Source organism: Peromyscus eremicus, chromosome 14 (assembly GCF_949786415.1).
Source record: "Peromyscus eremicus chromosome 14, PerEre_H2_v1, whole genome shotgun sequence".
NCBI classification, from domain to species: Eukaryota; Metazoa; Chordata; class Mammalia; order Rodentia; family Cricetidae; genus Peromyscus; species Peromyscus eremicus.
This window is the reverse complement of record NC_081430.1, coordinates 60,950,100-60,972,150: the sequence shown is the minus strand read 5'-3', so window position 1 is coordinate 60,972,150 and position 22,051 is coordinate 60,950,100. Positions and strand designations below refer to the sequence as shown.

The following is a 22,051-nucleotide window of genomic DNA, read 5'->3' as shown; positions in this document are numbered from 1 at the left end:
GTACCCAAAACAAACAGCTTCTTCTCCTGTTCCAGGACAAGGACAGTGCTGACGGATACATGGAGACCCCTACAAAGACGCTAGAAGCAGATGGAGACCGAGAAAGGCTTATTTCTAAGTCCAGGGATGGTCGCCAGAGGCGGCCCCAGGACAGACTCTCCTGGCCAAAATTTCAAGCCTTAAGGAGCAAGCGGAGGACAGGCCCCCGACGCTCACACAGTTCCTCAGAAGCCTCAGAGCACAGGGACACACGTGATGTGTCCCCCACAAGCACAGACACAGAGGCCCAGCTGACAGCTGACAGCCGAGAGCAGAAGTCAGGGTCAGGAAGACGAAGGAGGAGGTTCCTGAACCTGAGACTTGGGATGAGCTCAGGGCAAGGCCCAAATACAACTGAGCAGGTGGGCAGAGAGCTGCAGGACAGGCAGGATCGTGCTGGGGTGCTGCAAGAGTCCCAGCCACAGGAGGATGAGACTCTGGCACCCGGATTCATGTCTGCTGTAACTATGCAGAAGCCTACGAAGCCAAGTCATCCCAACTTGGACAAAGAAGGCCCTGGAGAAATGGTAGTGAAAACAGACAGACATCACAGGAAGAAGAAGCAGTTGGCAAAACAAGAAAAGGAGAAGACACTTGACCAGCATAGAGCTGAGCCAGCCCCAGGAAGGAGCTGGGATGACGAATGGGAAGAGGTAGAGAGCCTGGAAATTGGCATTGCAAGACTGTCTCTGCAAGACAAACCTGACCAAGGCAGCTCACAGGTTTCACAAAGCGATGGGAAAACCCCGGGAACTGGGTTTTCCCCAAAAAAGATGAAAGAGACAAAAAGAGACATGAAAGAAGTTGTCCTAGGGGACATGGTACAGCAAGAATCAGGGTACAGGGACGGGAAAAAGATACAGGTAGTAGATTCACAAGAAGGAACAGTGCACTCTAAAGGAAGAGAGGATGGGAGAGAGAGTTGGCAAACTGAAGAGCAGGCAAGAGAAGACAAGGAAAAGGTAAAACAGACAGAGCATGTGAAGCTGAAGATGCCCAAATTCAGAATACCATCCTTTGGATGGTCTCCAACAAAGGAAGTAACAGCAGTGAAAAATAGACAAGAATTGAAGACATTGGACTATGAAACACTGGATGAGGAAAACGTAAAAGAGGCCATAAAGAGAAAACACAGGGACAATGTAAAAGACGAAGACACAAGAGACAAAACAGAAAATAGAGTGACAACAAAGACCATACAAGTGGAACAAAAAAGTATGGAAGAAGGAGAGTATTCAAAAAGAGAATTAAATTTCAAGATGCCCAAGTTCAAGATGCCCTCCTTCGGCGTGTCTGTGCCTGAGAAGCCCTCCGTGGAGGCCTCGCTGGAGGTGGCGGCGCCCAAAGTGGAGGCGGACGTGGCCCTGCCCTCCGTGCAGGGCGACCTCAAGACCCCTGACCTAAGCATTCAGCTGCCCTCCGCCGACTTGGAGGTCAAAGCCGGCCAGGTGGGCGTGAAGCTGCCCGAGGGCCAGCTGCCCGAGGGAGCCGGCCTCAAGGGCCACATGCCCAAGGTGCAGATGCCCAGCCTGAAGATGCCCAAGGTGGACCTGAAGGGCCCGCACGTGGACCTGAAGGGCCCCAAAGTGGACGTGAAGGGCCCCAAGGGGGAGCTGAGCGTCCCCGAGGTGGACATCCAGGCCCCAGGTGACAAGCTGGAGGGGGACCTGACCCTGGCCGACAAGGACGTGGCCACCAAAGACAGCAAGTTCAAGATGCCCAAGTTCAAGATGCCCTCCTTCGGCGTGTCTGTGCCTGGCAAGCCCTCCGTGGAGGCCTCGCTGGAGGTGGCGTCGCCCAAGGTGGAGGCGGACGTGGCCCTGCCCTCCGTGCAGGGCGACCTCAAGACCCCTGACCTAAGCATTCAGCTGCCCTCCGCCGACTTGGAGGTCAAAGCCGGCCAGGTGGGCGTGAAGCTGCCCGAGGGCCAGCTGCCCGAGGGAGCCGGCCTCAAGGGCCACCTGCCCAAGGTGCAGATGCCCAGCCTGAAGATGCCCAAGGTGGACCTGAAGGGCCCGCACGTGGACCTGAAGGGCCCCAAAGTGGACGTGAAGGGCCCCAAGGGGGAGTTGAGCGTCCCCGAGGTGGACGTGGCTCTGCCCGGCGTGGAGGTGGACATCCAGGCCCCGGGTGCCAAGCTGGAGGGGGACCTGGCGCTGGCCGACAAGGACGTGGCCACCAAAGACAGCAAGTTCAAGATGCCCAAGTTCAAGATGCCCTCCTTTGGCAGGCCCTCCGTGGAGGCCTCGCTGGAGGTGGCGTCGCCCAAGGTGGAGGCGGACGTGGCCCTGCCCTCCGTGCAGGGCGACATCAAGACCCCTGACCTCAGCATTCAGCTGCCGTCCGCCGACCTGGAGGTCAAGGCTGGCCAGGTGGGCGTGAAGCTGCCCGAGGGCCACCTGCCCGAGGCAGCCGGCCTCAAGGGCCACCTGCCCAAGGTGCAGATGCCCAGCCTGAAGATGCCCAAGGTGGACCTGAAGGGCCCGCACGTGGACCTGAAGGGCCCCAAAGTGGACGTGAAGGGCTCCGAGGGGGAGCTGAGCGTCCCCGAGGTGGACGTGGCCCTGCCCGGCGTGGAGGTGGACTTCCAGGCCCCGGGTGCCAAGCTGGAGGGGGACCTGGCCCTGGCCGACAAGGACGTGGCCACCAAAGACAGCAAGTTCAAGATGCCCAAGCTCAAGATGCCCTCCTTTGGCATGTCTGCGCCTGGCAGGCCCTCCGTGGAGGCCTCGCTGGAGGTGGCGTCGCCCAAGGTGGAGGCTGACGTGGTCCTGCCCTCCGTGCAGGGCGACCTCAAGACCCCTGACCTCAGCATTCAGCTGCCGTCCGCCGACCTGGAGGTCAAGGCCGGCCAGGTGGGCGTGAAGCTGCCCGAGGGCCAGCTGCCCGAGGGAGCCGGCCTCAAGGGCCACCTGCCCAAGGTGCAGATGCCCAGCCTGAAGATGCCCAAGGTGGACCTGAAGGGCCCGCACGTGGACCTGAAGGGCCCCAAAGTGGACGTGAAGGGCCCCAAGGGGGAGCTGAGCGTCCCCGAGGTGGACGTGGCCCTGCCCGGCGTGGAGGTGGACATCCAGGCCCCGGGTGCCAAGCTGGAGGGGGACCTGGCCCTGGCCGACAAGGACGTGGCCACCAAAGACAGCAAGTTCAAGATGCCCAAGTTCAAGATGCCCTCCTTCGGCGTGTCTGTGCCTGGCAAACCCTCCGTGGAGGCCTCGCTGGAGGTGGCGGCACCCAAGGTGGAGGCGGACGTGGCCCTGCCCTCCGTGCAGGGCGACCTCAAGACCCCTGACCTCAGCATTCAGCTGCCGTCCGCCGACCTGGAGGTCAAGGCCGGCCAGGTGGGCGTGAAGCTGCCCGAGGGCCAGCTGCCCGAGGGAGCCGGCCTCAAGGGCCACCTGCCCAAGGTGCAGATGCCCAGCCTGAAGATGCCCAAGGTGGACCTGAAGGGCCCGCACGTGGACCTGAAGGGCCCCAAAGTGGACGTGAAGGGCCCCAAGGGGGAGCTGAGCGTCCCCGAGGTGGACGTGGCCCTGCCCGGCGTGGAGGTGGACATCCAGGCCCCGGGTGCCAAGCTGGAGGGGGACCTGGCCCTGGCCGACAAGGACGTGGCCACCAAAGACAGCAAGTTCAAGATGCCCAAGTTCAAGATGCCCTCCTTTGGCGTGTCTGTGCCTGGCAAGCCCTCCGTGGAGGCCTCGCTGGAGGTGGCGGCGCCCAAGGTGGAGGCGGACGTGGCCCTGCCCTCCGTGCAGGGCGACCTCAAGACCCCTGACCTCAGCATTCAGCTGCCGTCCGCCGACCTGGAGGTCAAGGCCGGCCAGGTGGGCGTGAAGCTGCCCGAGGGCCAGCTGCCCGAGGGAGCCGGCCTCAAGGGCCACCTGCCCAAGGTGCAGATGCCCAGCCTGAAGATGCCCAAGGTGGACCTGAAGGGCCCGCACGTGGACCTGAAGGGCCCCAAAGTGGACCTGAAGGGCCCCAAGGGGGAGCTGAGCGGCCCCGTGGTGGACGTGGCCCTGCCCGGCGTGGAGGTGGACATCCAGGCCCCGGGTGCCAAGCTGGAGGGGGACCTGACCCTGGCCGACAAAGACGTGGCCACCAAAGACAGCAAGTTCAAGATGCCCAAGTTCAAGATGCCCTCCTTCGGCGTGTCTGTGCCTGGCAAGCCCTCCGTGGAGGCCTCGCTGGAGGTGTCGGCGCCCAAGGTGGAGGCGGACGTGGCCCTGCCCTCTGTGCAGGGCGACATCAAGACCCCTGACCTAAGCATTCAGCTGCCCTCCGCCGACCTGGAGGTCAAGGCCGGCCAGGTGGGCGTGAAGCTGCCCGAGGGCGAGCTGCCCGAGGGAGGCGGCCTCAAGGGCCACCTGCCCAAGGTGCAGATGCCCAGCCTGAAGATGCCCAAGGTGGACCTGAAGGGCCCGCACGTGGACCTGAAGGGCCCCAAAGTGGACGTGAAGGGCCCCAAGGGGGAGCTGAGCATCCCCGTGGTGGACGTGGCCCTGCCCGGCGTGGAGGTGGACATCCAGGCCCCGGGTGCCAAGCTGGAGGGGGACCTGGCCCTGCCCGACAAGGACGTGGACGCCAAAGACAGCAAGTTCAAGATGCCCAAGTTCAAGATGCCCTCCTTCGGCGTGTCTGTGCCTGGCAAACCCTCCGTGGAGGCCTCGCTGGAGGTGGCGGCGCCCAAGGTGGAGGCGGACGAGGCCCTGCCCTCCGTGCAGGGCGACCTCAAGACCCCTGACCTAAGCATTCAGCTGCCCTACGCCGACCTGGAGGTCAAAGCCGGCCAGGTGGGCGTGAAGCTGCCCGAGGGCCAGCTGCCCGAGGGAGGCGGCCTCAAGGGCCACCTGCCCAAGGTGCAGATGCCCAGCCTGAAGATGCCCAAGGTGGACCTGAAGGGCCCGCACGTGGACCTGAAGGGCCCCAAAGTGGACGTGAAGGGCCCCAAGGGGGAGCTGAGCGGCCCCGAGGTGGACGTGGCTCTGCCTGGTGTGGAGGTGGACATCCAGGCCCCGGGTGCCAAGCTGGAGGGGGACCTGGCCCTGGCCGACAAGGACGTGGCCACCAAAGACAGCAAGTTCAAGATGCCCAAGCTCAAGATGCCCTCCTTTGGCATGTCTGCGCCTGGCAGGCCCTCCGTGGAGGCCTCGCTGGAGGTGGCGTCGCCCAAGGTGGAGGCGGACGTGGCCCTGCCCTCCGTGCAGGGCGACATCAAGACCCCTGACCTCAGCATTCAGCTGCCGTCCGCCGACCTGGAGGTCAAGGCCGGCCAGGTGGGCGTGAAGCTGCCCGAGGGCCAGCTGCCCGAGGGAGCCGGCCTCAAGGGCCACCTGCCCAAGGTGCAGATGCCCAGCCTGAAGATGCCCAAGGTGGACCTGAAGGGCCCGCACGTGGACCTGAAGGGCCCCAAAGTGGACGTGAAGGGCCCCAAGGGGGAGCTGAGCGTCCCCGAGATGGACGTGGCCCTGCCTGGCGTGGAGGTGGACATCCAGGCCCCGGGTGCCAAGCTGGAGGGGGACCTGGCCCTGGCCGACAAGGACGTGGCCACCAAAGACAGCAAGTTCAAGATGCCCAAGTTCAAGATGCCCTCCTTCGGCGTGTCTGTGCCTGGCAAACCCTCCGTGGAGGCCTCGCTGGAGGTGGCGGCGCCCAAGGTGGAGGCGGACGTGGCCCTGCCCTCCGTGCAGGGCGACCTCAAGACCCCTGACCTAAGCATTCAGCTGCCCTCCGCCGACCTGGAGGTCAAAGCCGGCCAGGTGGGCGTGAAGCTGCCCGAGGGCCAGCTGCCCGAGGGAGGCGGCCTCAAGGGCCACATGCCCAAGGTGCAGATGCCCAGCCTGAAGATGCCCAAGGTGGACCTGAAGGGCCCGCACGTGGACCTGAAGGGCCCCAAAGTGGACGTGAAGGGCCCCAAGGGGGAGCTGAGCGGCCCCGAGGTGGACGTGGCTCTGCCTGGTGTGGAGGTGGACATCCAGGGCCCGGGTGCCAAGCTGGAGGGGGACCTGGCCCTGGCCGACAAGGACGTGGCCACCAAAGACAGCAAGTTCAAGATGCCCAAGCTCAAGATGCCCTCCTTCGGCGTGTCTGTGCCTGGCAAGCCCTCCGTGGAGGCCTCGCTGGAGGTGGCGGCGCCCAAGGTGGAGGCAGACGTGGCCCTGCCCTCCGTGCAGGGCGACCTCAAGACCCCTGACCTCAGCATTCAGCTGCCGTCCGCCGACCTGGAGGTCAAGGCCGGCCAGGTGGGCGTGAAGCTGCCCGAGGGCCAGCTGCCCGAGGGAGCCGGCCTCAAGGGCGACCTGCCCAAGGTGCAGATGCCCAGCCTGAAGATGCCCAAGGTGGACCTGAAGGGCCCGCACGTGGACCTGAAGGGCCCCAAAGTGGACGTGAAGGGCCCCAAGGAGGAGCTGAGCGTCCCCGAGGTGGACGTGGCCCTGCCCGGCGTGGAGGTGGACATCCAGGCCCCGGGTGCCAAGCTGGAGGGGGACCTGACCCTGGCCGACAAAGACGTGGCCACCAAAGACAGCAAGTTCAAGATGCCCAAGTTCAAGATGCCCTCCTTCGGCGTGTCTGTGCCTGGCAAGCCCTCCGTGGAGGCCTCGCTGGAGGTGTCGGCGCCCAAGGTGGAGGCGGACGTGGCCCTGCCCTCTGTGCAGGGTGACCTCAAGACCCCTGAATTCAGCATTCAGCTGCCCTCCGCCGACCTGGAGGTCAAGGCCGGCCAGGTGGGCGTGAAGCTGCCCGAGGGCCAGCTGCCCGAGGGAGGCGGCCTCAAGGGCCACCTGCCCAAGGTGCAGATGCCCAGCCTGAAGATGCCCAAGGTGGACCTGAAGGGCCCGCACGTGGACCTGAAGGGCCCCAAAGTGGACGTGACGGGCCCCAAGGGGGAGCTGAGCGGCCCCGTGGTAGACGTGGCCCTGCCCGGCGTGGAGGTGGACATCCAGGCCCTGGGTGCCAAGCTGGAGGGGGACCTGGCGCTGGCCGACAAGGACGTGGACGCCAAAGACAGCAAGTTCAAGATGCCCAAGTTCAAGATGCCCTCCTTCGGCGTGTCTGTGCCTGAGAAGCCCTCCGTGGAGGCCTCGCTGGAGGTGGCGGCGCCCAAGGTGGAGGCGGACGTGGCCCTGCCCTCCGTGCAGGGCGACCTCAAGACCCCTGACCTAAGCATTCAGCTGCCCTCCGCCGACCTGGAGGTCAAAGCCGGCCAGGTGGGCGTGAAGCTGCCCGAGGGCCAGCTGCCCGAGGGAGGCGGCCTCAAGGGCCACATGCCCAAGGTGCAGATGCCCAGCCTGAAGATGCCCAAGGTGGACCTGAAGGGCCCGCACGTGGACCTGAAGGGCCCCAAAGTGGACGTGAAGGGCCCCAAGGGGGAGCTGAGCGGCCCCGAGGTGGACGTGGCTCTGCCTGGTGTGGAGGTGGACATCCAGGCCCCGGGTGCCAAGCTGGAGGGGGACCTGGCCCTGGCCGACAAGGACGTGGCCACCAAAGACAGCAAGTTCAAGATGCCCAAGCTCAAGATGCCCTCCTTTGGCATGTCTGCGCCTGGCAGGCCCTCCGTGGAGGCCTCGCTGGAGGTGGCGTCGCCCAAGGTGGAGGCGGACGTGGCCCTGCCCTCCGTGCAGGGCGACATCAAGACCCCTGACCTCAGCATTCAGCTGCCGTCCGCCGACCTGGAGGTCAAGGCCGGCCAGGTGGGCGTGAAGCTGCCCGAGGGCCAGCTGCCCGAGGGAGCCGGCCTCAAGGGCCACCTGCCCAAGGTGCAGATGCCCAGCCTGAAGATGCCCAAGGTGGACCTGAAGGGCCCGCACGTGGACCTGAAGGGCCCCAAAGTGGACGTGAAGGGCCCCAAGGGGGAGCTGAGCGTCCCCGAGGTGGACGTGGCCCTGCCCGGCGTGGAGGTGGACATCCAGGCCCCGGGTGCCAAGCTGGAGGGGGACCTGGCCCTGCCCGACAAGGACGTGGCCACCAAAGACAGCAAGTTCAAGATGCCCAAGTTCAAGATGCCCTCCTTCGGCGTGTCTGTGCCTGGCAAGCCCTCCGTGGAGGCCTCGCTGGAGGTGGCGGCGCCCAAGGTGGAGGCAGACGTGGCCCTGCCCTCCGTGCAGGGCGACCTCAAGACCCCTGACCTCAGCATTCAGCTGCCGTCCGCCGACCTGGAGGTCAAGGCCGGCCAGGTGGGCGTGAAGCTGCCCGAGGGCCAGCTGCCCGAGGGAGCCGGCCTCAAGGGCGACCTGCCCAAGGTGCAGATGCCCAGCCTGAAGATGCCCAAGGTGGACCTGAAGGGCCCGCACGTGGACCTGAAGGGCCCCAAAGTGGACGTGAAGGGCCCCAAGGAGGAGCTGAGCGTCCCCGAGGTGGACGTGGCCCTGCCCGGCGTGGAGGTGGACATCCAGGCCCCGGGTGCCAAGCTGGAGGGGGACCTGACCCTGGCCGACAAAGACGTGGCCACCAAAGACAGCAAGTTCAAGATGCCCAAGTTCAAGATGCCCTCCTTCGGCGTGTCTGTGCCTGGCAAGCCCTCCGTGGAGGCCTCGCTGGAGGTGTCGGCGCCCAAGGTGGAGGCGGACGTGGCCCTGCCCTCTGTGCAGGGTGACCTCAAGACCCCTGAATTCAGCATTCAGCTGCCCTCCGCCGACCTGGAGGTCAAGGCCGGCCAGGTGGGCGTGAAGCTGCCCGAGGGCCAGCTGCCCGAGGGAGGCGGCCTCAAGGGCCACCTGCCCAAGGTGCAGATGCCCAGCCTGAAGATGCCCAAGGTGGACCTGAAGGGCCCGCACGTGGACCTGAAGGGCCCCAAAGTGGACGTGACGGGCCCCAAGGGGGAGCTGAGCGGCCCCGTGGTAGACGTGGCCCTGCCCGGCGTGGAGGTGGACATCCAGGCCCTGGGTGCCAAGCTGGAGGGGGACCTGGCGCTGGCCGACAAGGACGTGGACGCCAAAGACAGCAAGTTCAAGATGCCCAAGTTCAAGATGCCCTCCTTCGGCGTGTCTGTGCCTGGCAGGCCTTCCGTGGAGGCCTCGCTGGAGGTGGCGTCGCCCAAGGTGGAGGCGGACGTGGCCCTGCCCTCCGTGCAGGGCGACCTCAAGACCCCTGACCTAAGCATTCAGCTGCCCTCCGCCGACCTGGAGGTCAAAGCCGGCCAGGTGGGCGTGAAGCTGCCCGAGGGCCAGCTGCCCGAGGGAGGCGGCCTCAAGGGCCACATGCCCAAGGTGCAGATGCCCAGCCTGAAGATGCCCAAGGTGGACCTGAAGGGCCCGCACGTGGACCTGAAGGGCCCCAAAGTGGACGTGAAGGGCCCCAAGGGGGAGCTGAGCGGCCCCGAGGTGGACGTGGCTCTGCCTGGTGTGGAGGTGGACATCCAGGCCCCGGGTGCCAAGCTGGAGGGGGACCTGGCCCTGGCCGACAAGGACGTGGCCACCAAAGACAGCAAGTTCAAGATGCCCAAGCTCAAGATGCCCTCCTTTGGCATGTCTGCGCCTGGCAGGCCCTCCGTGGAGGCCTCGCTGGAGGTGGCGTCGCCCAAGGTGGAGGCGGACGTGGCCCTGCCCTCCGTGCAGGGCGACATCAAGACCCCTGACCTCAGCATTCAGCTGCCGTCCGCCGACCTGGAGGTCAAGGCCGGCCAGGTGGGCGTGAAGCTGCCCGAGGGCCAGCTGCCCGAGGGAGCCGGCCTCAAGGGCCACCTGCCCAAGGTGCAGATGCCCAGCCTGAAGATGCCCAAGGTGGACCTGAAGGGCCCGCACGTGGACCTGAAGGGCCCCAAAGTGGACGTGAAGGGCCCCAAGGGGGAGCTGAGCGTCCCCGAGATGGACGTGGCCCTGCCCGGCGTGGAGGTGGACATCCAGGCCCCGGGTGCCAAGCTGGAGGGGGACCTGGCCCTGGCCGACAAGGACGTGGCCACCAAAGACAGCAAGTTCAAGATGCCCAAGTTCAAGATGCCCTCCTTCGGCGTGTCTGTGCCTGGCAAACCCTCCGTGGAGGCCTCGCTGGAGGTGGCGGCGCCCAAGGTGGAGGCGGACGTGGCCCTGCCCTCCGTGCAGGGCGACCTCAAGACCCCTGACCTAAGCATTCAGCTGCCCTCCGCCGACCTGGAGGTCAAAGCCGGCCAGGTGGGCGTGAAGCTGCCCGAGGGCCAGCTGCCCGAGGGAGGCGGCCTCAAGGGCCACATGCCCAAGGTGCAGATGCCCAGCCTGAAGATGCCCAAGGTGGACCTGAAGGGCCCGCACGTGGACCTGAAGGGCCCCAAAGTGGACGTGAAGGGCCCCAAGGGGGAGCTGAGCGGCCCCGAGGTGGACGTGGCTCTGCCTGGTGTGGAGGTGGACATCCAGGCCCCGGGTGCCAAGCTGGAGGGGGACCTGGCCCTGGCCGACAAGGACGTGGCCACCAAAGACAGCAAGTTCAAGATGCCCAAGCTCAAGATGCCCTCCTTTGGCATGTCTGCGCCTGGCAGGCCCTCCGTGGAGGCCTCGCTGGAGGTGGCGTCGCCCAAGGTGGAGGCGGACGTGGCCCTGCCCTCCGTGCAGGGCGACATCAAGACCCCTGACCTCAGCATTCAGCTGCCGTCCGCCGACCTGGAGGTCAAGGCCGGCCAGGTGGGCGTGAAGCTGCCCGAGGGCCAGCTGCCCGAGGGAGCCGGCCTCAAGGGCCACCTGCCCAAGGTGCAGATGCCCAGCCTGAAGATGCCCAAGGTGGACCTGAAGGGCCCGCACGTGGACCTGAAGGGCCCCAAAGTGGACGTGAAGGGCCCCAAGGGGGAGCTGAGCGTCCCCGAGGTGGACGTGGCTCTGCCCGGCGTGGAGGTGGACATCCAGGCCCCGGGTGCCAAGCTGGAGGGGGACCCTGCCCTGCCCGACAAGGACGTGGCCACCAAAGACAGCAAGTTCAAGATGCCCAAGTTCAAGATGCCCTCCTTCGGCGTGTCTGTGCCTGGCAAGCCCTCCGTGGAGGCCTCGCTGGAGGTGGCGGCGCCCAAGGTGGAGGCAGACGTGGCCCTGCCCTCCGTGCAGGGCGACCTCAAGACCCCTGACCTCAGCATTCAGCTGCCGTCCGCCGACCTGGAGGTCAAGGCCGGCCAGGTGGGCGTGAAGCTGCCCGAGGGCCAGCTGCCCGAGGGAGCCGGCCTCAAGGGCCACCTGCCCAAGGTGCAGATGCCCAGCCTGAAGATGCCCAAGGTGGACCTGAAGGGCCCGCACGTGGACCTGAAGGGCCCCAAAGTGGACGTGAAGGGCCCCAAGGGGGAGCTGAGCGTCCCCGAGGTGGACGTGGCCCTGCCCGGCGTGGAGGTGGACATCCAGGCCCCGGGTGCCAAGCTGGAGGGGGACCTGGCCCTGCCCGACATGGACGTGGCCACCAAAGAGAGCAAGTTCAAGATGCCCAAGTTCAAGTTGCCCTCCTTTGGCGTGTCTGTGCCTGGCAAACCCTCCGTGGAGGCCTCGCTGGAGGTGGCGGCGCCCAAGGTGGAGGCGGACGTGGCCCTGCCCTCCGTGCAGGGCGACCTCAAGACCCCTGACCTCAGCATTCAGCTGCCGTCCGCCGACCTGGAGGTTGAGGCCGGCCAGGTGGGCGTGAAGCTGCCCGAGCGCCAGCTGCCCGAGGGAGCCGGCCTCAAGGGCCACCTGCCCAAGGTGCAGATGCCCAGCCTGAAGATGCCCAAGGTGGACCTGAAGGGCCCGCACGTGGACCTGAAGGGCCCCAAAGTGGACGTGAAGGGCCCCAAGGGGGAGCTGAGCGTCCCCGAGGTGGACGTGGCCCTGCCCGGCGTGGAGGTGGACATCCAGGCCCCGGGTGCCAAGCTGGAGGGGGACCTGGCCCTGGCCGACAAGGACGTGGCCACCAAAGACAGCAAGTTCAAGATGCCCAAGTTCAAGATGCCCTCCTTTGGCGTGTCTGTGCCTGGCAAGCCCTCCGTGGAGGCCTCGCTGGAGGTGGCGGCGCCCAAGGTGGAGGCGGACGTGGCCCTGCCCTCCGTGCAGGGCGACCTCAAGACCCCTGACCTAAGCATTCAGCTGCCGTCCGCCGACCTGGAGGTCAAGGCCGGCCAGGTGGGCGTGAAGCTGCCCGAGGGCCAGCTGCCCGAGGGAGGCGGCCTCAAGGGCCACCTGCCCAAGGTGCAGATGCCCAGCCTGAAGATGCCCAAGGTGGACCTGAAGGGCCCGCACGTGGACCTGAAGGGCCCCAAAGTGGACCTGAAGGGCCCCAAGGGGGAGCTGAGCGGCCCCGAGGTGGACGTGGCCCTGCCCGGCGTGGAGGTGGATATCCAGGTCCCGGGTGCCAAGCTGGAGGGGGACCTGACCCTGGCCGACAAAGACGTGGCCACCAAAGACAGCAAGTTCAAGATGCCCAAGTTCAAGATGCCCTCCTTCGGCGTGTCTGTGCCTGGCAAGCCCTCCGTGGAGGCCTTGCTGGAGGTGTCGGCGCCCAAGGTGGAGGCGGACGTGGCCCTGCCCTCTGTGCAGGGCGACCTCAAGACCCCTGACCTCAGCATTCAGCTGCCCTCCGCTGACCTGGAGGTCAAGGCCGGCCAGGTGGGCGTGAAGCTGCCCGAGGGCGAGCTGCCCGAGGGAGGCGGCTTCAAGGGCCACATGCCCAAGGTGCAGATGCCCAGCCTGAAGATGCCCAAGGTGGACCTGAAGGGCCCGCACGTGGACCTGAAGGGCCCCAAAGTGGACGTGAAGTGCCCAAAGGGGGAGCTGAGCGTACCCGAGGTGAACCTGGCCCTGCCCGGCGTGGAGGTGGACATCCAGGCCCCGGGTGCCAAGCTGGAGGGGGACCTGGCCCTGGCCGACAAAGAGGTGGACGCCAAAGACAGTAAGTTCAAGATGCCCAAGTTCAAGATGCCCTCCTTCGGCGTGTCTGTGCCTGGCAGGCCTTCCGTGGAGGCCTCGCTGGAGGTGGCGTCGCCCAAGGTGGAGGCGGACGTGGCCCTGCCTTCCGTGCAGGGCAACTTCCAGACCCCTGACCTCAACATTCTGCTGCCCTCCACCGAACTGGAGGTCAAGGCCGGCCAGGTGGGCGTGAAGCTGCCCGAGGGCCAGCTGCCCGAGGGAGCCGGCCTCAAGGGCCACCTGCCCAAGGTGCAGATGCCCAGCCTGAAGATGCCCAAGGTGGACCTGAAGGGCCCGCACGTGGACCTGAAGGGCCCCAAAGTGGACGTGAAGGGCCCCAAGGGGGAGCTGAGCGTCCCCGAGGTGGACGTGGCCCTGCCCGGCGTGGAGGTGGACATCCAGGCCCCGGGTACGAAGTTGGAGGGGCACCTGTCCCTGGCCGACAAGGACGTGGCCGCCAAAGACAGCAAGTTCAAGATGCCCAAGTTCAAAATGCCCTCCTTCGGCATGTCTGTGCCTGGCAAGCCCTCCGTGGAGGCCTCGCTGGAGGTGGCGGCGACCAAGGTGGAGGCGGACGTGGCCCTTCCCTCCGTGCAGGACGACCTCAAGACTGCTGACCTCAACATTCAGCTGCCCTCCGCCGACATGGAGGTCAGGGCCGGCCAGGTGGGCGTCAAGGTGCCTAGAGTTCTTTCACCTGTTTTTTCTTCTTCAAGTACCTTTGTTCAGTCACATGACTCTTTTGATTGTTCTGTTGCCTCTTTTAAAACTCAGATTTTGTTTCCTAAGTTCTATAAACCAAAATTTGTAATTTCCCTTCCACCATCTTCAGCAGAATGTGGTTTGCATGTGTCTGAGGGTGGCATTCCTTCTTCCTTTAGTCCTCTTGCATTGTCAGATTCTTTAGGCTCCATGGCTCCATCTTCAGATCCCCCTGTTTCTCCTGTTTTGGAGGAATCCTCCATTGACTTCGCCATGACATTGCCAGTTGAAGGATCTGATCAGGAAGGAAAGGGAAGTTCCTTCAAATTGCCACGCATCAAGCTCCGTCCATTCAACTGGTCCCCCAAAAAGGAAGGAGGGTCTGCAAGTGATTCTGAGTCCCTTCAGGTGGACCCTGTAACTGGTTTAGGTTTCTCTATGATTGAAACGGACACTCAAATTGCGGCCTGTGCTTACCCAGTGGAGTCACTCCAGCCTGCATCTATCGAGAAGGAAACAGAGAAGGGAAGAACCCGGAAGCTGAGCTTTTCCATGCCACGACTTGCACTACCCAAGATAAAGGGTTCTAAGGGGCGGGCTGGCATGCTCCAGGGAGATGTGAAGCCTTCACTTACTGGTACCACAGCTGGAGTTGACTTGGTAGCCATAGAAACCACTGTCAGTGACATGCATGTTGGGAGCACTCATTCAACAGATGTCAGTACAGAGCCCTGTGTCATCTCCCCCTCCATGACAGCAGGGGTGACTGACCTGGATGTCAGAGGTGACAGCAAGAGTCATATGTTTGTGGGTGTGTCTGCAAGTGAGCCCCTTGGGGAACTGACAGCATCTATTACTGGAGACCTGCAGCCATCCTGTAGACAAAGAGACAATGCTTCCACCACGGAAAGCGCTGAGATGGATCCCACAGCAAAGGAGATGTCAACAGGCTCGCATGAGCACTGGTTCAAAATGCCCAAGTTCCGAGTTCCTGGTTTTAGGCGCTCTTCATCCAAGGAGCGAGATGGGGCTGGAGAAGAGGAAGCTACTCAGACACAGACTCCTGTTGTCAGCGTACCCTTAGAGGCAGAAGTAGCAGTAGCCACTGTGCAGCTGTCCCACGTGCCTGAGCCGAAGGTAGGGGCACATGTCTCCCTGGGGTCCCCAGAGGAAGGGACCAGTGTGAAAACCCCAGAAAGCCCGACGTATGCAGATGTTCTAAAACGTGATCTCCATGGAACAGGCTCTAGGCTGCACAGCTCCATTGCTGGGATGTCCGAGACACGTCTGTCCACCCCTGAGTTAGGGACCCATCCAGCTAAGGACTCCTTCTCCCTTGAGATGTCTGGTGTGAGAGTCTCAGAACCCCAACTTCCTCCAGAAGGAATAGGAGGAAACATTCTTGCTGAAGCAGAGGCTGGAACAGGAAGCAGGCCTTCCCAGCCGCAAGGGCCTCTGAGGCTGAAGGCTTCCCTAACTGAGATGCCATCCCAGGTCTCTGTGGTGAGCACAAGTCAGCTCTGGGAGGATTCTGTGTTGACTGTAACATTCCCCAAACTAAAGGTGCCCAAGTTCTCCTTCCAAGCCTCCAGCTCCGAGGCTGATGTATTCTTCCCTGTGGTGAGGGAGGTGCAATGTACAGAGGCCAGCATTGGCAGGACCGTGCATGAAGACAGCCCTGGGCTCTGGGAAGCCAGCATTCTCAAAACAGGAGCTGAGGATCCCAGAGCGCCACCAGCAAGCCTTGAGCAGTCCTTGGAAGCATCCCCAATTTCTAAGGTCAGAGTGCACATTCAGGGGTCTCAAGGCGAGAGTCAAGAAGTCATGATCTGCAGCAGGGTGGAACGAGAGGGTGCGGATTCCTCAGCACACGGAGCCTTTTCCACTCAGATTGTGCGGGAGTCAGAGATTCCTGCTTCTACAGTTCAGACTCCTGCTTATGGGTTTTCTTTGCTGAAAGTGAAATTCCCAGAACCTCCTGTGCAGCCTAGTGTGTGTACTGTGGCTCCAGACTCCCAGGTGCAAGAGGGCTTGGGTGGGGCTCCCCTGCCAGCTGCTGGCGATATCCCTCCTGATGCCGGCGAACCGTTTGAAATGATCTCTTCCAGTGTTGGTGTGCCACCACTGTCACCGGAGGTGCCTCCTGGGCCCCAGGTTGCAGACAGCACCTCTGATGAAGAGCCAGCCGAGATTCTTGAATTTCCCGAGGACAGCCAGGAGGTAAAGACCCCTGAGATGGCTACAAAACAGAAGTCCGAAGGTAAAAAGGCCAGCCTGTTGTGGTCCTGGCTTCCAAGCATTGGCTTCTCCTCTGTGGAAGAGATGGCTGCTGATTCCAGAGACACCGCCCAAAGACCGGCTCCAGTCCACGTGCAGCCTGCAGCTCGGCTGGACCCTGACCTGCCCAGGAAACAGGAGAAGGCAGGCTGGTTCCGGTTTCCCAAGTTAGGATTCTCCTCTTCGCCCACCAAGAAGAGCAGAAGCACTGAAGGTGAGGAAGGGCACACAGAGCAGAGACCCCAGGAAGAAGCTATCACCTTTTTTGATGCTCGAGAAAGCTTCTCTCCCGAGGAGGAGGAGGAGGAAGCCGAGACAGAGGTGACAAATGCCAGGCCCGGTTCCAGAGCGATGGTGGCGTCCTCTGCAAGAACAGAACTAGTACTGTTGGAACAGACTAAAGACACCATTGACAAATCTGCATCCAGGCCTGTGGCCAAATGAGGGCCAGAGGTCAGAGTCAGTGCAAGTGACAAGCTAAGCTAAAAGCCAGGGGCTGGGCACCGCGAAAGCACCCTCCCCTAGAATACATGTTGTCCACCTTGATCCACAGACTTGAAACCAGCGCAGAAATGAATAGTGCGTCTGTCACATCACACAGCCCTCCTATACGAAACCGAAAATAACGCTAGTTGCTTCCGAGCCTTGGAAGCCATGAAGGCAGCAAGTTACTGCTGGAGAACTCCGCTGGCCTTTGTGGGCCAAGTCGCAAGAGGCCACCCAATGCCAGGAGAGCACCATTGCCTCGGACGTTCCCATGTCTGTGAGCTGAAGCAGCTTTTGGTGTGATCTCTGCCCCACTGTTGCTGTTTCCTGGTGAGTTCGGTTTTCCTGTCGGGCAGAGTATGGTGCGTCCTGGGAAAGTCCCTTGCCTTCCTGCTCATGAACTTCCTCCTTTGTTGACTGTTTCACTAATGGCAAGCTTTGGGACGTTGACTGTGATGACGTTCACCCAGCCATCTCTCCACTCCGCCGCTGCTGTCTCACAGCCAAACTCGGGACAATTATGTTACATTTTCAGCGCCCTACGCATTCTCCTCACACAAGATAAGTCACGTAGTTCCTTTTAGGCTAGTATGTGTAGCAGAAAGGTCTGACCAGTGGCTGACTGCACTCAGTGGTAACTGTGGGTTACCCAGTAGGTCGCGGACACAGGTTTGCTGTTAGCGTCTATTGGTATGTGTCTCTCTGTCTACCTGTCTGCCGGTCTCAACCGTTTTCCCAAGTGTGTACGAGCCCTTTGCTCTGGCTCCTGAGCACCTCAGGAACTGATTGCAGCCCCCACAGACAGTCCCATTCAGCCACCCCCTGCCGAGCAATAAAAGGAATGATGCACCCAGTGGTCCAGTGTGCCGAGGTCTTTAGCTCTGGTGTCCTCGCCTATGCCGATGCTTGCTCCCCTCCCCCGCACTTCAGTCCCCATCTCTATTGCGTAACTCCAGAAACCAGAGCTGAGCTTCATCTTAGAGAGACTGCCACTTCTCACGTGTTTGTCCACACCCGTGGCCGGAGACCTCGATGGATACAGAAGAAGAAATTGGGGCTCTGAGTTCATGGTAGGGCACCCCTCCTACCAGCTGGTCATCAGTGCCAGGATGGAGCATGGCATACAGAGTGGGGACAACAGAGAGCAGTTGACCTGGAGGCTGAGCTGGGGGCTTGGCCCATCGTCAGAAGTTGCTTTCACCCAAGAGGCCTTTCGGCAGTCTGCAGCGAATCCATGTTACTAGAGCAAGGCCAGGGGTTTTCTGCAACCCCCCACTGCCCGCTGACACCCTGCTGGTATTCATTGTTCCCAGGGTACCACTGGAACCTGGACCCAGCTCCCTCCTGACGCACAGAGGCTCTTGGCAACAAGTATCGGTAGCTTTGGGGGGGCAGCCCCCAGCTACCACCAGGGTAGTGCAAGAAAGTCCACGAAGGCAGCCAGGGCTTAGGAAAAATTCTTACATATCTGAGGGCTAGACTTTTTCTATCTGAGGAGAAAATAATAAGGAAACACACATGCTTTCTGGTGATAACTTTCTCTTTTACTTCAACTTGAGAAATCCCCTCTCTGAAAATACCTGTCTCCACACAGTTACATCTCTTTATATACATTTTCCACACACACTTACACAGCCCCCTCTTCTCTGTGAAAATCTTTCTTGCTCTCTCTCCTGCCTCAGCTCCTTCTGCACACACACACTCACACTCTAACACACTCACTCTAACACACACACTCACTCTAACACACGCACTCACTCTAACACACACACTCACACTCTAACTCACTCTAACACACACACTCACTCTAACACACGCACTCACTCTAACACACACACTCTAACACACACACACACACACACACACACACACACACACACACACACACACTGCCTGCTCTTTCCACAGTTCCTTCACATAGCTCTCTTCCTTCATGGCAGCAGCTCTTTCACCCAGCTCTACCCAGCCATCTCTCCACACCTCCGCTGCTGCCTCACAGCCAAACTCTGGACAATTATGTTACATTTTCAGAGTCCAACCAATTCTCATAATCCAAGATAAGTCATATAGTTTTTCTTAGGCTAGTAATGTCACAATGACCCATGCATGTAGCTCTAAGTTGTTGAGGGATCCCAGACAGTAAACAAATGACTGAACCTTGAGCCATCAGGGCATATGCAGAAAGAGAGCTACTGCAAGAAACTGTGTCTCAGTGTAAACAGCTGGGCCTTGATTTAGCAATAAACAACACTTGGGAATTAGTCTTTAAGTATTTTCTGCAGGGGCAGTTTAGTCTGCTTTGAATTTGTTCTGAAGTTCAAAATTAGCTGTCTGTGTAAAAGGCTGTCTTGGTGACTGAGAATCCTATGTCAGTCTGACAATGTAAAATATCCTAGTTCTGTTTCTATACATCAGAATTATACAGCCTAAACAGAAATCATCTTCCAGAACATCCACAGCTCTCCGTGTGCCCAAAGATGGAATATATTCTCTGACATAAACACACAGGCAGTGGAGAGCACCCATAGCGGTTCTTAGCGGAGAAATGTGGTGGCACGTGAGAGAAATTACAGACAGAAAGCAACTGGTTTCCACAGCAGTGACCCCGTGGCCTGGCCAGGTGGAGCTCCCCATCAGGTGGTCTGGTGGGTCGGCCTGTGAAACACTAGTTGTGCATCCCCACGGCCCCTGCAAACAGGTGTTCCTTGTCTCAGACAGGATGGCTTGTGGCTTGACTGAGCTATCCTGGAAGACTCGGGGAGGGGGTGCTGGCCACTCCCAAGGATGCCCTGAGAGGGCCAGAAGCGTGGCAGCTGACAGGTACAGGGAAATGGTCAGGGAAGAGAGGTTGGGCCTTCTCTCCATGTCTCCATGAGTAGCTACATAGTATGGGGGTGTCATCCAAGTTGAGGAGACTGAAAATTCTGGAAAGCTGGTCAGCTTGTCATCCTTGCCCAGGGTACCTAGCCTCCCTTTGGCCTGACTTCCAAACACCAGACAAACTTGGTTATGTGCCCAATGGCACTACAGAGAGTGTCTGTCTAGCACACGTTTATGATCCCTAGCTTCTAAGGGACATGAGTCCCTGCCTGTCTTAGGTGGGCCCTCTGTCCAAGGTTCCACAAGGCTGCCATCAGATGTAAGCAGGGGCCATGTCTTATTTCCAGATGGAAGGGTAGGAGCCACTGAGGTTGCCGTGATTGCTGGCTGTGTCAGTTACCTGGGAGTGGGTGGGCACAACAGGCCTCAGCTTCTTGTTGCCTGGAGGCCACTGGGTACTCTATCACATGGACTTAACCACATAGCCATCAAGGGACAGACGCCCAGCCAGATGATGGTACATTCTCACGTCACTCAGCTAAGGAGGTGAAGTAGGTGGAAGTTTCTGTGTCTGGACAGCAAAATTAATCCATAATTCTTATCTATGTTTAGTCACATGGCTTGGTACCTTTTCTCAGTGTGGTGTTCTCATCTTGCTTCCTCTTCATCTGGTTGGCGACTCCTGACTCCGCCCTCCTTCCCAGCATTATCAGTTTGGTTTTCCTGCCTATACTTCCTGCCTGGCTACTGGCCAATCAGTGTTTTATTAAACCAATTCGAGTGACAAATCTTTACAGTGTACAAGAGCATTATCCCACAGCATGGTGACATCCCCTTGTATGTCCTTTTAGAGACAATAAGGCATGAGTCTTGCCCACACTCAAGGTGAGAGTACATAGAGGTGTGAGTACCAGGAATTGGGTACCACAGAGCCCATTAAGAGTTAGTTTGCCACATCAAGAAGGGCCATGTCATGGCACCATACCCCCAGGGTCTCCTAAGCCTGTCAAGCTGGGTTTCTTTTAGAACAGACCATGAAGTCTAGTACTGACACCAGTGAGTGAAACAGAACCTTCCTGGCCAAGCCAGCAGGACAGCACGAACCCAGATCTCTCCTGGAGCATGTCTGAGAGCCATGCAGGGCCCACAGAACAAACCCATGTGTGCACTCTCGGAGGGCAGAGCTGGGGCAGGGGCAGACTCTGCTCCTGGGTGAGGTGTAACTCTCAGCAGGAGGACCTGGAACGTGGTGGGATGCTACAGAGAGCAGCCACAGCCATGGCAGAGCTTGGCCTGGCTCATCCCCAGCAACTGTCGGGTCCTGCAAGGTTGTGTGGATTCCAGGCCTCAGGCAGCCACACTTCCAGATCCTCACACATTGGTAGGGAGGCAGGCTGGGTTTAGGGGACCTTCTGCACAGATGGGGATGCTGGTGCCTGAGGTGTCCTTCAGGCAGGTGGGTTCAAGGGCACTGTTGAAATAGCAAGAGGTTGACCCCTGCCTGGTGTGACCATGTTAGTTCTCCATGAGTACAGAGGGACAGAGAGGGCAGAGGAGGCTATTCAAGACTCCAGAGGACCCTGGACTTCCGTTCAGGATCTTCACACCACCAAACCATCCTTGAGCTCCTGTCACTATGACCCTTGGGACAGCAGCAGAGCAGGTGGCCCCGAATCTTGGTCAGAAACAAGTGGGAGGTTGGGTGCTGAGGCAGGCTTCCCACTCAGTATCACACAGTCTAGCACCAAAAGCCAGGACTCCAGAGGGGTCAAGGACACCACAGGAAGGCTCACACAATCAACTAACCTGGGCTCATAGTGCCTCACTATGCATCTATGTTACAGTTGTGGAGCCTGGTCCTCTTATGGGACTCCTAACAGCAGGAACAGGGGCTGCCTCTGACTGTTTAACTGGCTTTTGGAATCCTACTCCTCATACTGGGTCTGTCTCCTTGCCCAGCCTTAATACATGGAGAGGTGCTCAGTCTTACTGCAACTTGATGTGCCATGTTTTGTTGATACTCATAGGAGACCTGCTCTTTCCTGGATGGACATGGAAGAGGAAGGGATTGGGGAGTCGGGGGAGGGAATGGGGAAGAAGTACTGGGGGGGGGTCTTTGACCAGGATTAAAATAAATAGATTTTAAAAAGTCAGGACTCCATTCTAAACACGGCCTCATGTCCTGCCTTGGCACACAGGATAGAGTGAGCTCCCACAGGCTGCATCCAGTCCTTCTGGATTGACGTCAAACGTTCTAATACTGGTCTTCAGGATGCCACCCACTATTTCTGGACAGGGTCCTGATCCCACCCCCATAATAGCCATGCCCCTGCAGCCCTGGCCTCATCCCTGTAGTCCCACCCTGTCCCACTTCCTCAGCCCTGTCCCCACACAACAGTGAGGCACAGTTCCAGCTCCTGATGAGGCTGGAAAGTGGGCTCCTCAGTTGCTCATACTGCTCGTTCCCACCCCACCCAGCCCCAGTTCTGAGGGCCAGGGTTGGACAAGACTTCCCTTCATGAACACAGGGCTTGGCAGGAGTGGCCATATTCTTGAAGTCTTTGGGACTCCCTTCGGATAGAGAGGTTGCTTCGGGTGCTGGAACATTCTGCAGGACGCCTTGCTTGTGAGACAGCATTGCTGTTTTGGGGTATCCAAAGAGGGATATCCTGAGGGATTCCTGATGGAGGTAGGCCTTGGGGGTGAATTTATGTCCATTGTAGGGGCTAAGTCTTCCTGATCCTGGGAGCACTTGCAGGCAGAGTCCTTGCCTGGGCAGGAGAGGCCTGTGGGTGCGGTCCTGATAAAGCATTTCAGCATGCACTTGGAGGCTGGCAGGAAATCAGGGCCCACACATAGTGAGAAAGTGACTCACAGGGAATAGGAATATGGCTCAGTAGGTAAAGCTCCTG

General features: G+C 60.6%; 1 protein-coding gene across 1 annotated transcript in view; it reads left to right on the top strand.

Annotated features, from left to right (window-relative positions):
* Ahnak2 (AHNAK nucleoprotein 2) overlaps positions 1-16,796 on the top strand; it is a 33,609-nt gene extending 16,813 nt beyond the window's left edge. The window contains exon 7 of the mRNA XM_059279635.1: positions 36-16,796. Coding sequence (XP_059135618.1) covers positions 36-16,277 — 16,242 coding nt within the window. The 3' untranslated portion in view covers positions 16,278-16,796. The remainder of the gene's footprint in view (positions 1-35) is intronic.
* The last annotated feature ends 5,255 nt before the right edge of the window (positions 16,797-22,051 follow it).